At 40.2% G+C, this 14,396-nt stretch overlaps 1 protein-coding gene across 5 annotated transcripts in view; it reads right to left on the bottom strand.

The window, feature by feature from the left end:
* Positions 1-14,396, bottom strand: part of DGKH (diacylglycerol kinase eta) — a 173,262-nt gene that overhangs the window by 71,887 nt on the left and 86,979 nt on the right. For all 5 annotated transcript variants that reach the window (XM_011369749.2, XM_023536372.1, XM_011369748.2 and 2 more), the window contains exons 5-6: positions 4,083-4,187; positions 3,687-3,819 (exon numbers count right to left, since the gene is read on the bottom strand). In XM_011369749.2, coding sequence (XP_011368051.2) covers positions 3,687-3,819; positions 4,083-4,187 — 238 coding nt within the window. The remainder of the gene's footprint in view (positions 1-3,686; positions 3,820-4,082; positions 4,188-14,396) is intronic.

The following is a 14,396-nucleotide window of genomic DNA, read 5'->3' as shown; positions in this document are numbered from 1 at the left end:
CTGGGATGTAACGTACAGCATGGTGACTATAGTTAACAATACTGTCTTGTATATTTGAAAGGAGCTAAGAAAGTAGATCTTAAAAGTTCTCATCACTAGCAAAAAAGATTTCTGTAACTATATATGGTGATGGATATTAAGGACCTATTCTGGTAATTGTTACACAATATATACAAATATCTAATTAAAATAAGAGGGAGAGAAATAAGAGGAAACGACTAGGAAAGAAGCAGCACATACATGAAAAACAAGTAAACCAAATAGTAGACTATTTGAAAAACTTTCCATTGCTTATGAAAATCAGAACTTGACTACTTACCCCTCTAAGGATACACATTATCCAAGTGTTAGTGGATAATGATGTTATATAGGTTTCTGACTTTTCAGATAAATATTTAAAGGTAGAGATCACTCCAGTGAAAATATAATAAGGTAACTTGCTAAATTCTCAATGTAAGGTGGCTCCTTTTCACAGGATTTTTGAATTTCTAACAGTAAGCCATTAATAAACTTGAAATGATAGGTTACGCATCATTCTTTTAAAATAAACTTAATTTGATGTAAAATGAAAACAAAGGGTCAGGTAAAATAACTAAGGTTTCTACAGCCAAATGTTCAAAATGCTTTAAGTATCATGAATAACCACTGGTCACTTAAACTAAACGGGTTTTTCTTTGAAAAATATTTTGTCTGTAGACGCTGAAAATGTTTCATTTACGTGATCTTTCTGTACACGGACAGATTCTTTCCTGAAAGTCATACTATTTTTGTGATAAATGACACTGTGTCTCGAGCACAGACTCCATAAAAAATACAATAATTTTTCAATTGAGTTTTATTGCTGATAAACAATAGCGTAAAGAAAGAACGCTACAGGAAGTAAGCTTAGTTTGAAAAATGATTGCTCTGACACAAGAGACTATTTTCAAACCGTGGTTAGTTAATGTCTCCAGGTCTTTTTATCTGTTGTTCAAAAGTGTGGTCCTACTTTTAAGTTTATCTGAAACACAGTCCCCAGGATTGTGTTTTTAAAGACAAATAAGTACGTGATATTAATGGTCAATAACTGTTTTCTAAGAGGCAAAGAAGGAAGTAAAAGGGCGACAGTAGAATTTCATGGCTTTTTGAAAAATGTGCCATTAAAAACCAAACGGCTCATTAAAAGTAAAAATCAGAAATTTGTAACAATAAAGTGCTTTCTGAAAGGAGTTTTGAGAATCACAAAGTTGCTTAATATCACACATAATAATAATAATAGTAACAACAAACCAGACTGTAATTATGGTCACTAAGAAATAGAAATGATTAACAGGCACCTTAATTTTGTTAGATGACGATTTTAAAACTCCAGGACTTAAAAAAAATACTGACGTGTAACAAGACTGTAATTTCTCATTGCAATATTCATTCATTCTCTACCACACTGAATCTTTATATGCTCACAGTAGTTAAGGTAAAAACTCATAAGTACACATGTTGATATATTTGATGCTGTTGATTAAAAAAAAAATCACCATTTAACGTTTTTTGTTGTTGTTGTTAAATTGCTGTTTAAATAACTATGAATAATTGTGCTCTGAAATTATAATTAATATTCTCAACCGATTTAGGGGATTATTTATGAAAAGTCTTTTGCTTTCTTTTTTTATTCATATAGGTCATATAAGCAAGGCTTTAAGGTAATAATTTTGGTTATTATTCAGCACAAACCTAGAAGACAAATCAGCAGAGCCTTGTTTTATGTGAAAAACAAGGACAGAAAGATTAAGTAAATTGAGTATGGCTTCACATACCGGAAGCTGGGTTCTATTCTAACACAGAGTTATTCTTTATCACTGTTGAATAAATTTTTCCTGTATTTGCATCTCTGTTAGAACTTTTAAAGCCTCTTGTATCCTATGCTTTTAGCGTTATTAAGCAGACAGAAAGCAGGGGGAGTAAGTTCTAAAAGTATAACTTTGATTACAATAAAAATATCCTAGATAACCACATTCTCATAAAAAGGTAACTTTTTTATATATTTATAAAACCCTTGGGATTTTTAAAACGTCTGCTACAGTTCTAAAAATACTAAGGGGCAAAATGGTGTAGATTTAAAACTTTTATCAGCAGAGAAAATTAATACTAACATAATATTCCTCTAAAAATGCGATAATTGAGACCTTTTTAAAAGTCAGAAAGATATCATTATTAACAGAATAATATAACAAAAAATTTATTTAAAGACTTTAAAGTGTCTTATTCTCACCAGCCGATGTAATTTTTGTTTTAAAAAAAGTGCTTAGAAAAATATTCAGTCATCCACTGTTAATCTCGATTTCTAAATGAATATATTTAATAGCGTATAACTCTCAAATCAGAAGGGTACCAGATATCTCAGATTGTTTTTAGCATTTTTTGAAAGAGAGAACAGAAGGTAATGGTAAAGAGACCATCAAAATAATACCACATAATATTACAGACCTGCAGGAGTCACTCAGAGCCATCGGTATCCTTTCAGATTGTTCAAGTCATAATTTTTGTTTGTAATCATTGTTTAAATAAAAAAAAAAATGTTTAATGCCTCCTCCAAATGTTCATTTTCACGAATTTTAATACATCAGACCATGAAGCAACCCCATAATTGTTTACTTGACAAATTTCTTATGAGCACAGTTAAAATGTCTACAATTTACTTGGCTAGAAAAGCAGTTTTACTGTACGCATTCTCCCACCTACTTTCCACAGTGTTCTGTGAGATGTAAATGACTATCATCCCCATTTTACAGATGAGGAAATAACTTGAAAGCGTTAACTACGTCCTCTGGTCTCGGTTTGCAATCCTCGAAGTGGGTCTGAACCCAGAGGGTTTAAAGCGTAGCTGGACTCTTAAATCTCAGATCTTATCATTTAAAATGAAGTAAAATTATGACTCTGTTTCCATTTTATTATTTAATCATAATAAAGTTATATTCAAAATTCCTTAAGAAATTTTTTGTGTTAGAGAAAAAGCTAGTAATAGAATTATATTATAGTCTAAAAAGTCATATACCATTATATGACCACTGAGGTATGAAGTTAATCTAAAGAAGTTATGAGTTTTCTCTTGGTAATTATTAATGTATTTCCTTTCAGTGATCACTGCTCTTAAGTTTCAAAATAACTCACAAATCCTGTAATGAAAACAAGAGAATAGGCCTTATTATTAGAAAACTTTAAAGAAATTAAAAGGATAGCATCAGTTTAAATTAAACGTAAGTGAAAGAAAATGTTTAAAACAATACAACATAAGCAACAATGGAAAATTCTGCCAAAGAATTAATACTGTCCCACAGAAAGTTTTGTTCTCCGTAATCAATCAGGACAGAAAAATACGAGAAAACTAGAATGCTATACAAAGCCTAAAGAATATTTTTTCCCACTAGTTACTAGTTCTTCAGGAGTGAAATGCTACCTTCGATTTATACTTCTTTCAAGTGATTTTACATGATCTTTTCCAGAGCCCAAATGTTTCCCCACAGAATCCTATGTGGGCTGAGCTCTGTGTGAAGCCCCAGGAAAACCTAAGCCACGTTCCCACCGAGACGCCCCCAGCCCCTGCTTCCACGGAGATGAGTTTTCTCTGCTCGCTTCTCAGCAGTGCCAGCAGCAGCGTGTTTAGAGGGTGGCCGGTGTCGAGGGAGGACACGTGCTCGATGCTACTGTACCTTCGCAGGACAGGCCGTGGGAGGTGACTCCGGACAGACTCTCTCGGCACACGTTACAGAAGGTGGGGCGGGCGTGGGAGCAGGCGTACCAGTTATGCATCCCTGAGAAATGTTCCACGGTAAACTGGGCCACCTGGAAAGGAGATGTGAGCACAGGTTTGCCAAACGAGAGGGCCGGATGGCAGACTGGAACGTAAGCAGTTATGATGAAAATGGCAAAGCCGTAGTTTTTAAAACTAAAACCCTTTGCCTTAAGTTAAAAAGAAAGAAAAAAGAAAAAAAAGGCACCACCAGGTTTAAACCAGCTGCTGAATCCGCACACACTCCTTTCTGCAGAGCACCCGGGATAACACTGGTTCTCTGCGAACACAGGGCACAGAAGAGACGCTACTTCACCTCGTAAGGCTCCCTGGTCTGCACAGACTTCAGGGAGCTGATCCAGTCCTCCATCTCCTTCCGGTTGTCAGCACACAGCATCAGTCTTCTGAACGGAGTGATTATCTGCAAGGGACGAGTCACGCTAATGATCGGTAATGACCCAAGAGGGAGATTATTGCAAAACTGAGCATCTTACAAGGTATTTCCATTTCTAATCTGAGTCCTCCTATCCTTGGTGAAGAAAATAAGAGTCTCTGCAACGTAAATGAGTTTAGTTCTCTGAGGATACTGCGGTGTGGTCTAGGAAAGGAAAATTCTAAGGGACCTTTTGTTGTCTTTGATCTCATTGCTACGTGCTCATCAGGGTTTTCAGTCCTTTACTAAAGGGTGTGAACCCAAATGAAAGATGTATTCTTATTTCATAAAACACACCTTGAAAACTGATTTTAAATATACAAAGTAATTCACAGTAAGCTTAGAATTAATACATAGCTATCGATATGGAAATGTTTTAAAAACTGAAAATCAAAGGAACACACTATTAAGTGATTTTCTAATTGGCTTACAATGGCATCAAGAATATCATTATTAAATAATGTTAAGTTTACATATTTCTATTGCCTATTTTAATGATTTATATGAAAAAAAAAATTTTCCCCATTGTGTAGAACTCCACTGTACCACTTTTTAGTGAGAGCAGAGAAGAATTAGCACAGAAATCATTTAGTTGGTTTTAAGGGAAAAATAATAACTGCGACATCTTTTTTCGTGTCACTAAAGAAGGCAAATCAGTTATGTTAAGAATCTTAAAGCAGGTGTTATGAAAACTTCATGCTGTTTTGGCACCAGAAATGATTTACGGCGAGATCCTGAGACGAACTCAAAGCCTTTACTTATGTGTAACTACAATATCCTGGTTGTAATCCCGAAGCTGCTAAATCTTAAGCATTTACCGCAAAGAAGGGACTACTTATTTACTTGTGGAAGAAGAGAATAATGTCACATTCCTACCCAGGAACTATTTCCAAGTGATAAACTATGTATTTATATAGCAAATAAATTTTCTCAGGTTGAAAGTCATTTCATCAAGGGATAATCCATATATTGTACTACAGAGCAGATTTGCATGTCACGAAACAGCAATACTCATCTTAAAAAAAAAAAAAAAAGGAACCCTTCCCCAAAGGAGTAAACTAGCAAGCCTCAATCACTTCTCAGAAAATAAGTCCATTATTCAAAACTACAGAGATCAGCCCAACCTTAGCTACTCACCAGTCACTGCCTCCTCTCATCGGCCATAAATTTAGGCGACACGATCCTTCCCTAAATCGAGAGGCCTTTAATACATCTGACAGGCACTCCCACTTAAGTAAGGCTGACCGGAGTCACGTGGACGAGGAACTCCAACCCTTCAGCTTCGGATATTTGCTAATTGCATATGAAATTGAACAGAGCCTCCCCGGTGCATTTTCTTCCGTTTTCCACTACCCTCTTTGGATAAAGCTTATTAGCAGCCCGTCACTTCTCTTCTTGAATAAATAGTTAATGCAAAGAGTACTGCCTCCCTCATTACTTAGGAGCCAAATGGATGCTTTATTGCTTCAAAATGTTTTTCTGAGACAGCTCATCAAATGCAGGAGAGCAATACCATTAAATCGTAATACACTCCTGGCTCTGATGACTGGCATGGCACTCTACAAACTGCAGTTTCACTGGGCGGGATGCATCTGATATTTACCTGAATAAATAGTACCTCTGGCATTCATTCATTCATTCATTCATTCATTCATTCATTTAATTATGCTGCATGATGTCACTATATGGATTTCCTGTCTTTTATGATGTTATAGTGAGACAAGTTATTATTCAGATAAATAAACCAGGTTTGCTATTTTATTCATTTTGTTTTTGCTTAATTCTAAGTGAAGCAGGCTATCTGATGGTTTTAACTACATTGAATGCCTTTACATTCTTTAAAAGTCATCATGAATTCAATAAAAAGGGAGAAAGGAGGATAGAGCAGCTTCTCATTTTTCCTGTCGCTCTCGGAACTACATAGTGCCTGTTCTAAAGGATTTCAGCGATATAAAACATGTGTATCTTACACACCAACGATGTAAAATGTATACATTTGCAATTTCTCCTTTTACACAAAAATTCGTAAGCAAATAAAGATTATCACACATTTTTTAAAATAATAAAGTTTTTAAGAGCCAAAAAAGGAATTACAAGTAATATTAAGAAATCTACTGATTGTAAAGTTACATTTTAAAAAATAGGTATGAAAAAGAAAATCCTTCAGAACTCATGTGATGCAGGGGTGTCTGGCTGTGCGGCTGCACCCCCAGAAACACCCCCACAAGCATCTTAGAGCTGTCGGGGGCTAACGGAAGACCACGCCGCCAGCGCACCTACAGCATCTCCCGGGTTGGTCCTTCTCCTCTAAGGTGACCCCAAACCAGGCCTCCAACGCTGAGTCCCCTCCCCTCTCCACCCTTTGGAGGAAGGGGAGTGAGAGCGGATGACTGACAGGCGCCGGCTGTACCCTAACTGAACCCCATTCCACTGAAGTCCAAATCTTTACCAGGAAAATACTTGGGGAGCAGCCAACTCTGAAAATTATCCGGTTCTTACTGTCAAAGTACATCCGACTCGGCCTTTTTATTATGACCAGTGAGCAGGATGGAGGGATGGAAGGAGAGAGGGCATGCGGGCAGGGGGCCATTCCAGGGAAGTCCGCCTGCCGGGGGCCGAGGCCAGGATGCTTCTGGAACTACAGGACTTCTTCCACGGCTCGAGGAACCTGCAGCTCACCGTCCCAAAGCGGCCCCTACCCCCGCTCCCGCTACTCGAACATTCCCAAGTAATTTTTAATTTTTATTTCATTTCTAATTAACATTATTGGGGTGTCATTGGTTAATATAAATTTGAAGACATTAACCCACCAAGATATCTGCACCCCGATGTTCACGGCAGCATTCCCGAGTGATTTTTTGCAGGCGCATCTGAACTTCCTTCAGTAATTAGTTTTCCAAACTATGACCGGCCCCTCCTACCTCAGACACATCTGTCTGTCTGTCTGTCTGTCCTGTCAGGCACTCAGCCCTGGCAGCCATGCCGTCCACCACGGCCCAGCGGCATGAGCCACGTGGGCTTTACCTTAATAACCGAGATCACGAGGAAGCAAACCAAGGTTTACTCGTCTGAGAAAGTGTCGTACGGTCAGAGCACAGAGGAGAGACAGCTAAGCAGTTTGCTTCCTACACACTGCCTTCAATGACATACAAACTCTCCCTGAATGGTGACAGTGCCCCACTGTGAGACTCACTGGCCTATAAGGGCTAATCCACGACACTATTACGTGTGCGTAAGGGACAAGAATTTCTCAGACTGGTAAAACACGTGACTGCATGAGAGGCAATCTGGCATTAAGTATATGATATGCTACAGAAAAGTGACATTATTGTTAAGACTTTAAATACATAAACACATGCAGGAGAAAAAGATACACAGCCAAGTCCTATGCTGGTTATCGTCCAGTGAAGGAATTACAGATAATTTTCATTGTGATTCTTTACTGGTTTGTCTGTAGTTTCTAAAGTAAATATGTAGTCCTTCTATCATAAAACATAATTTTTTTACGGACAGAAGAATGGAAATTTACCATTTAAAATTGTGCCCTGTCCCAAAGCAGTTCTCAGACTCTGCTGCACGTTAGAATCATCTGGGAGGTTTTCAAAAGCCCCAGCGTCGGGGCCATGCTCTATACCGATGAACTCAGAACACGCGGGGGTGGGACCCAGCTGCCGGCTGCTGTTGCTGTTTTAACTCCCAGGTGATTCAGAAGTGCAGCCAAGGTCAATAGCCAGCGTTCTGAAGATATTTTATTGTTCCCCACAACACTGTTAGAACTTGAAAAATGAGACAAGTTTCTGCAGAGAAGTGAATTATAGAGAACCGCTAATGAGTGAGCTCCCAACTGGAAACCACTAATGTAACTCTGGAGTCAGACCGACCATGGCCGAAGACCAGCAGCATCCCTCCTTTGCCTGTGTGGCCGTGGACACGGTTCCTCAGCTCTCTGAGGCTCGGCCTCACATACGCGAAGCCGGGACAGGGTACGGATTCTCAGCTGTGCAGACAGCGGTGTGGACTAGCCAGACAACCCAAGCAAAGGATTCAGCGCAGGGCCTGTGACGAAGCCAAAGCTTGTGAACGTTTGCATCACAATTCTTCCTAGCACTGACAGAAATTAAGTATATTTTAAGTATGTGTACAGATTTCTTCTGTGATGTATGTGCTTTTTTTGTATAATGGTGGTCCACAGACAAAACTAGCATGAGCTTAAGTCAGACATGGAGGCATTTTCCCAACAGAACAGTCACTGACTAGCAAACTGCCAAAACAGGGATGATGATGATGACCCACTTCCTGGACGATGTTAGGAAAATATCAAATTAGAAAATACTGTTCCCCCTGAATCGCACGGCGTCCAATCTCACAAAAGCAGGAACGTAAGACGGTGAAAGGAACACCTGAGCTAATGGCATCAGGTCTCTGCGTGGCCCTGAGAGGGTCCACGTGCCACCACCTCCAGCACATACCACGCCTGGACTAACCAGGATGGACACTTCCTTATTTTAACGGAGATTTGAGATTCTGCAGCGAAGGAAGCTCTGCAACCTTCTTTGGTAATATAAACGTCCAACGACGTTTTCTGTTCAGAAATTCTTATTTCTAGCTAAAGTTCTTTACAACGAACTGATCACACCTGCCACAAATAGAATAAAAATCCCTGTGCAGTGAGCAGCCTTTCGTGGAAAGCAGGACCAGCACAAAGTTAATTGTGCTATGACGGTTTTTTATTGTCCATATTTATTATAACTTAGGAGATATAATCTGACTTCTGTGTAAGCTGAATCAGGGATAATTATGCCTTTTTAATACCAGGTTTGCTATGCCTGCAGCTGCCAACTACTCAATCTTAATACACCTCCCCCACTTCTATCCTTCCTCATAGAACGTATATCCAACTCTTAAATTATGTATGTTGCTTTTTTTTCATTCTTCCTTTATGGAACAAAATCAATCACTTTGATGACTTAAATGTGCCAAACTGCAATGTAGTCATGCATCTTAAGTGACTATTTTCAGAGCAAAGATGCTTACTCCCATACTTCAAAGAGTAGCTTGGGGATCTCCACATCCAAGAGCACAGGTCCCCAACCGTGTGTGTGCACCTGAAATCAAGCCAAGAGGTTTTTCAAAACATATCCGACCACGCTCCAAACCAGACTTGGTGAATCAAAATTCATTGGGGGGCAGGAGGGGATAATTCAGATGTCATCTGTAGTTTGGCAAAGCCACACCGGTGATTCTGATGCATGCCCCTGCTTATCGGCCGCGAGGGGTAGCAGAAGCATCCAACCTTCCCATCAGTAAAGGCAGGATCTCGTCTGAGTAAACCGCTCTTAATCTTTCTGGCTCCCTAGCTCCCTTTCAGCACCCTTCTGCTCCTTACTTTCCAGGGTTCTCACCTGCCCCGAATAGTATTCCTTTGTGAGGGACCGATCTGAACTCGCCTACCACCTGCGGCACCCTGCCTGACATCGCAGAGGTCACAAAACGATGATCTCTGGTGTTTTCCTTTGGCCATTCTGTTTGAACACTGAAGCGCTGTGCTATAAAACAACAAAGAAATTAAAACCCATCCTTTTAGACAGGGATTTTGCTTACTCACAGCATGAGCAGCTTAAAGCCATTTTCTCCAGCAGGCCACTTCCCACACTTAGACCACCCAGGGGGCCCCAGAGGCATTTGACTTTCAAGTCCCCTATACGCCCTCTGAATCCTTTACCTTCTGGACTCACACCCTTCTCTTTTATTATCCAGTTGCCTCCGACCCCCTGTTTTCTAAGATGACGACTACTGACCTAAAAAGGCATTTTTTTCCCTGAGGTGTTAATAGATGATAAAGGTTTAATTCACAGTTTCTCCCAAAGGTCCTTGAATTTTAACAGAAGACTAAAAAATGTACGATGCCACAACAAATCTATTTCTGGCGCCCAAACCCAATAAAGTGTCACAGGTATTTTCAACAGATAGTATCATTCAGATCAACAAAATAACAGAAGTTTAGATTAGGAAGAGACCTTATCCTTATTAGGATGAGACGCAATGTCATAAATATTCATTTTATAGCTGTAAACACTGTAGGATCCACATTACGTGCTCAGGAAGACGGCAGTTCCACGAAATCTTGGAACACAAGTTTCACAATATCTAAAATGATGTAAAATGACTTATAATGATGCAGTGGACTAATGACATGACTGAGGTCGACAGGTAATTGATGCACATACAAGATCCTTATTAATCTACAGGTAAAAATTATAAATTCTGCAAAGCAGGCAGTGCCTGTGTAAATAAGATCGTAAATCACTTTGCTTGGTGGTTGAACTAAGGTCTGCCCCATTTCCCTTAAGAATGACCTAAAAGTCTTCTCGGATGTCTGTCTGGAGCCACGTTTAGGTTTATACACAAACAGGCATGCGACCCTTTACTGAGACACAGAGAAGACCTCTGAAAGTTATTTCACACTTCTGGTTCGGGCTGACTGACCCTCCTTCTAACTGATGAGTCATTTTAGCTGAATAACCACCCACTGATCTTAGCGGTCGTTCCAGGAAGTGTCAAACGTCGTTGCCACAGTCCCTCAAAATAAAGTGGGCGGCATCAGTCACGAACGTGAGGACGTCTGCTCTGACCCTGCTGAGTGTCCTATCTAAGGAGAAGGTATATGTTGTCGGCATATATTATTTATTTCAAAAAATCAAACTACAAATCGAGTAATTACCTATACATTGACATGAAACAGTACTCCCTTGTGACCGGATTCCACAAAAAGTGCAAACATTGAAAAGAATTCCAATAGAAACCCTTTGTAAATATATAACACAATTATTCTAAGAAATCGAACAAATTACAGAAAGAGAAAAGACCTCTGGATGAGAGCAGAATATCTTTGCCAAGAATGCCTGTCTTCTTATTTACAGAAATACTTGACTGCAGACTTATGGTAAAAGGCAGGTTCTTATTGATTCTTCAATCACCTCTGTAAATTAAGTATGGAGTAAACTCTGTTACAACATATTGAAGAGAAAAAGTAAACGCATAAGCTAAATGAGTTGTCCGCAATTAGCATGCTCCTTGTATGAGGAGTTCAACAAGTAAAGTGCTGTTTTATAGCAAGTTAAAAAAAGAAAGATTACTTCTTCACTGGACAACACTGAATTGAGTAGCTATGGTTAAGTCAGTCAACCTTCCCGCTGCTCAGCGTCCGCACATCCAGGCTAAGAGAGGTGGAAAAGAGGCAGAGTTGAAACGTGGCAACCATATATTTTGGGGTGCCTGCTGAAGAATGAGGGGTCAGGGACGACGACGTGAAAGGTTTGCACTGAGCTACTTCAGATGACGCGGAAGAGAGAAGAGATGAAGCAGGTGTGGCTGACATCGAGGTAACGGAGGAGCTGAGCCCTGGGCTTGAGGGGCTTCCTCGGTTACCCCGAGTTTGGGTCGATTCGAAAATTTTCACAATTAGGAAAAAACGGACTCCAGGATTTGGGGACCCCAAGGGAAGTTCTTCGAGGAAATAAGAAGGCGAAGGACCCGGTGTCCGTGTCCTTATCCGCACATACACCCTATGCGACCTCTGGCCCTGAACTCGGCTCGCAGACCCGAGTATCTGTCCTCACACCTCCCGCCCCGAATCAAACTCAGATTAGAAGAGGAACGTGGTGCCCTTGCTCAAGTGACCTAAAAGGTCCAGAGAAGCTAATGAATCAAGTTCTGATCAGCGGTGGAGCCGGGATGGGACGGACCGAGCCCAAGACAGCTATGCGAATCTTCCATCCCTAACTCCTAACAAGACAGCTATGCGAATCTTCCGTCCCTAACTCCTAACAAGACAGCTATGCGAATCTTCCGTCCCTAACTCCTGCGCTCAGTCATTATGCTTAAGAGCAGACGGTCAGGTCACTAACCCTGCTCCCTGACCTAATCACGACTTCAGGATGTCGTTGTTTTCCACGTTAATCTGATTAACGTACTATTAATCTGTAACGTACTGTTGGATTTCTTTTTTTTATTGCCTTAGAAAATCAAGTGTAAAATCTAAATTCTAACACCGTTTCTATGACAAAAGGAAATACAGCCTTCGACGCTGTTAGCGCCAACAGTCACAACGCATGCACGGTATTTCCAAAGTGTCTCAACGCTCTAAAATGCAAAATTTTTCCTTTATTCCAATTAAAAAATCTAAAATAGTCTAAATCACAATTTTATTGAACTTGTGATAGTAGATAAAATATTAATGATTAAATATTAATAAGGTTATTAAGTTTACTAACACTTAATAAAATAAAGACAGGTAAGGTGGCAGAATCCAATCCAGACACTTTTCAGATCAGGAACTGAATCCAACATTCTATAGTTCGTGGTCTTCGAATCTATCTAAAAATAGGTCAAAGAAAGCCATGTAACATCTTTCTGGGACTTTCTTGGATTAAAACTTTGCTTCGGAGTAATAACCCTGACCATCATTTCCCAGAAGCCTCCGGTTCACCGAGCAACCAGGCAGGAAGACGGCATGGAGGCAGATAGCCAGCGGCCCCCCAGGTTGTGCCCGCCGCCCTGCTCCTCCTAGACAAGGGACATGGGAAAGGCCTCGGGGAGCCTCCCAAGAAAGGCTTTCGGGGTTACCTGTTGGGGTATTCCCTCATGTGTGTATCATAATAAGCTGCTGTTTCTTTGAAGGCTAATAAAGTTTGCATCCAAGTCAGTATAAAAAGTACTGGGGCCTCTTAACACAGTATTCCACGTCTCTGAGAATCCAAACTACAGGTGTTAACGTTTAGTCGGTTCTCACTATAGTAGTTACTGCTGCCATAGCACGGGGTTGTCTTATAGTTCTGACGGTCAGAAGTTAAAAATCGAGGTGTCTGGAGGGCTGCGTTCCTCCTGGAGGTTTTAGGGGAGAATCCACTTCCTCGCTCTTTCGGCTTCGAGGCGCGGCCTGTGTTTCTGGGCTCAGAGCCCTCCCCCGCATCCGCCAACCTCTGCTTCCACCATCCTCTTCCCTGACTCCAGTCCCTCCTGCCCTCTTCAGTAAGGTCCCTGTGACCACACTGGACCCGCCCCAAGTTTCCAGGATAAGCTCATCTCAAGCAATGTAAAAGCAAAGCTAACAAAGTTTCCTTTGGCATGTAAATGACATTCGCAGGTTAAAGGGATTAGGTAGGGAACATCTTCGGGGTTCATTATTCGGCCTGCCACACCCAGAAAATAAACATAATATATACTTATAACTTTTGATAAAATGCTGAAGTAATAAATCAATGACATCTGTAATCTGTTTTCTTATCATAGTCATAATTTCGATTAATACACAAACGACTGGATGCAAATGATTTTTCTTCAAAGGAACTAATAATTAAGTTCACTAAAAACAGGACACTTGGGGGGCTCTAACGCTCATAAACAGGACGACTACCCCTGCCATCTTCCATTTCCAAAGCGTTTCGCTGTCAGTGGTCACACGTACCGTCGCATTTAGTCTTCCACACAGCTGGCCTGCATGACAGGTAAAAAGAAATTTAACCCGTTTAAAATTGCAAATTCGGTCAGTAGGCGAGCCAGAGGGTGCCGTCAGGCTTCTAGCTTCGAGTCACAACTTCTTTTCCTTATTGTAACGGATGAGCAAGGCCAGTGTCTCAGCTGCCGTTTTGTGGGCCGAGGAACCGGCCCAAAGAACCACATCCACTGTGCTGTAACTGCATATATGTATGTCGCCCTAAGAAATGAACTGGCATCAAAATAATCATGTTAACAGAAAAGAATGAAGACATAGAAAGCATCAGATTAGCAATAACAAAATATTTCCTGCAAAATGTTTCAAAACAATTAAGCTATAACTTCATTGAGCTATAGAATAATAGCTATAATTTTATCTTATTACTAAAAACAATACTCGGTTCATGAAAATGGATTAAAAAAAAAAAATCTAAAAACCATGATTGGCACTCTTAAGACCAGACCAAAATCAGTTAATATCTAAACTGACAATATAAAGCAAGCATATTTCACAAATACCAAAGGTACATAAAAGAATTCAAAACTGAAAGGCAGGCCGCTCAAATCGGCCACTTAATTTTATATAACTTGCTTGATGTTCGCAAACCGACATCATCCTAGAAAACGGGCAGAGAAAGATGCATATGCTTTTTCTCCCCCCAAAAATTCAGGGCTACTGCACACTTACATCTCTATACATCG

Source organism: Pteropus vampyrus, unplaced genomic scaffold (assembly GCF_000151845.1).
Source record: "Pteropus vampyrus isolate Shadow unplaced genomic scaffold, Pvam_2.0 Scaffold154, whole genome shotgun sequence".
NCBI classification, from domain to species: Eukaryota; Metazoa; Chordata; class Mammalia; order Chiroptera; family Pteropodidae; genus Pteropus; species Pteropus vampyrus.
This window is presented reverse-complemented; position numbering and strand designations above follow the sequence as displayed.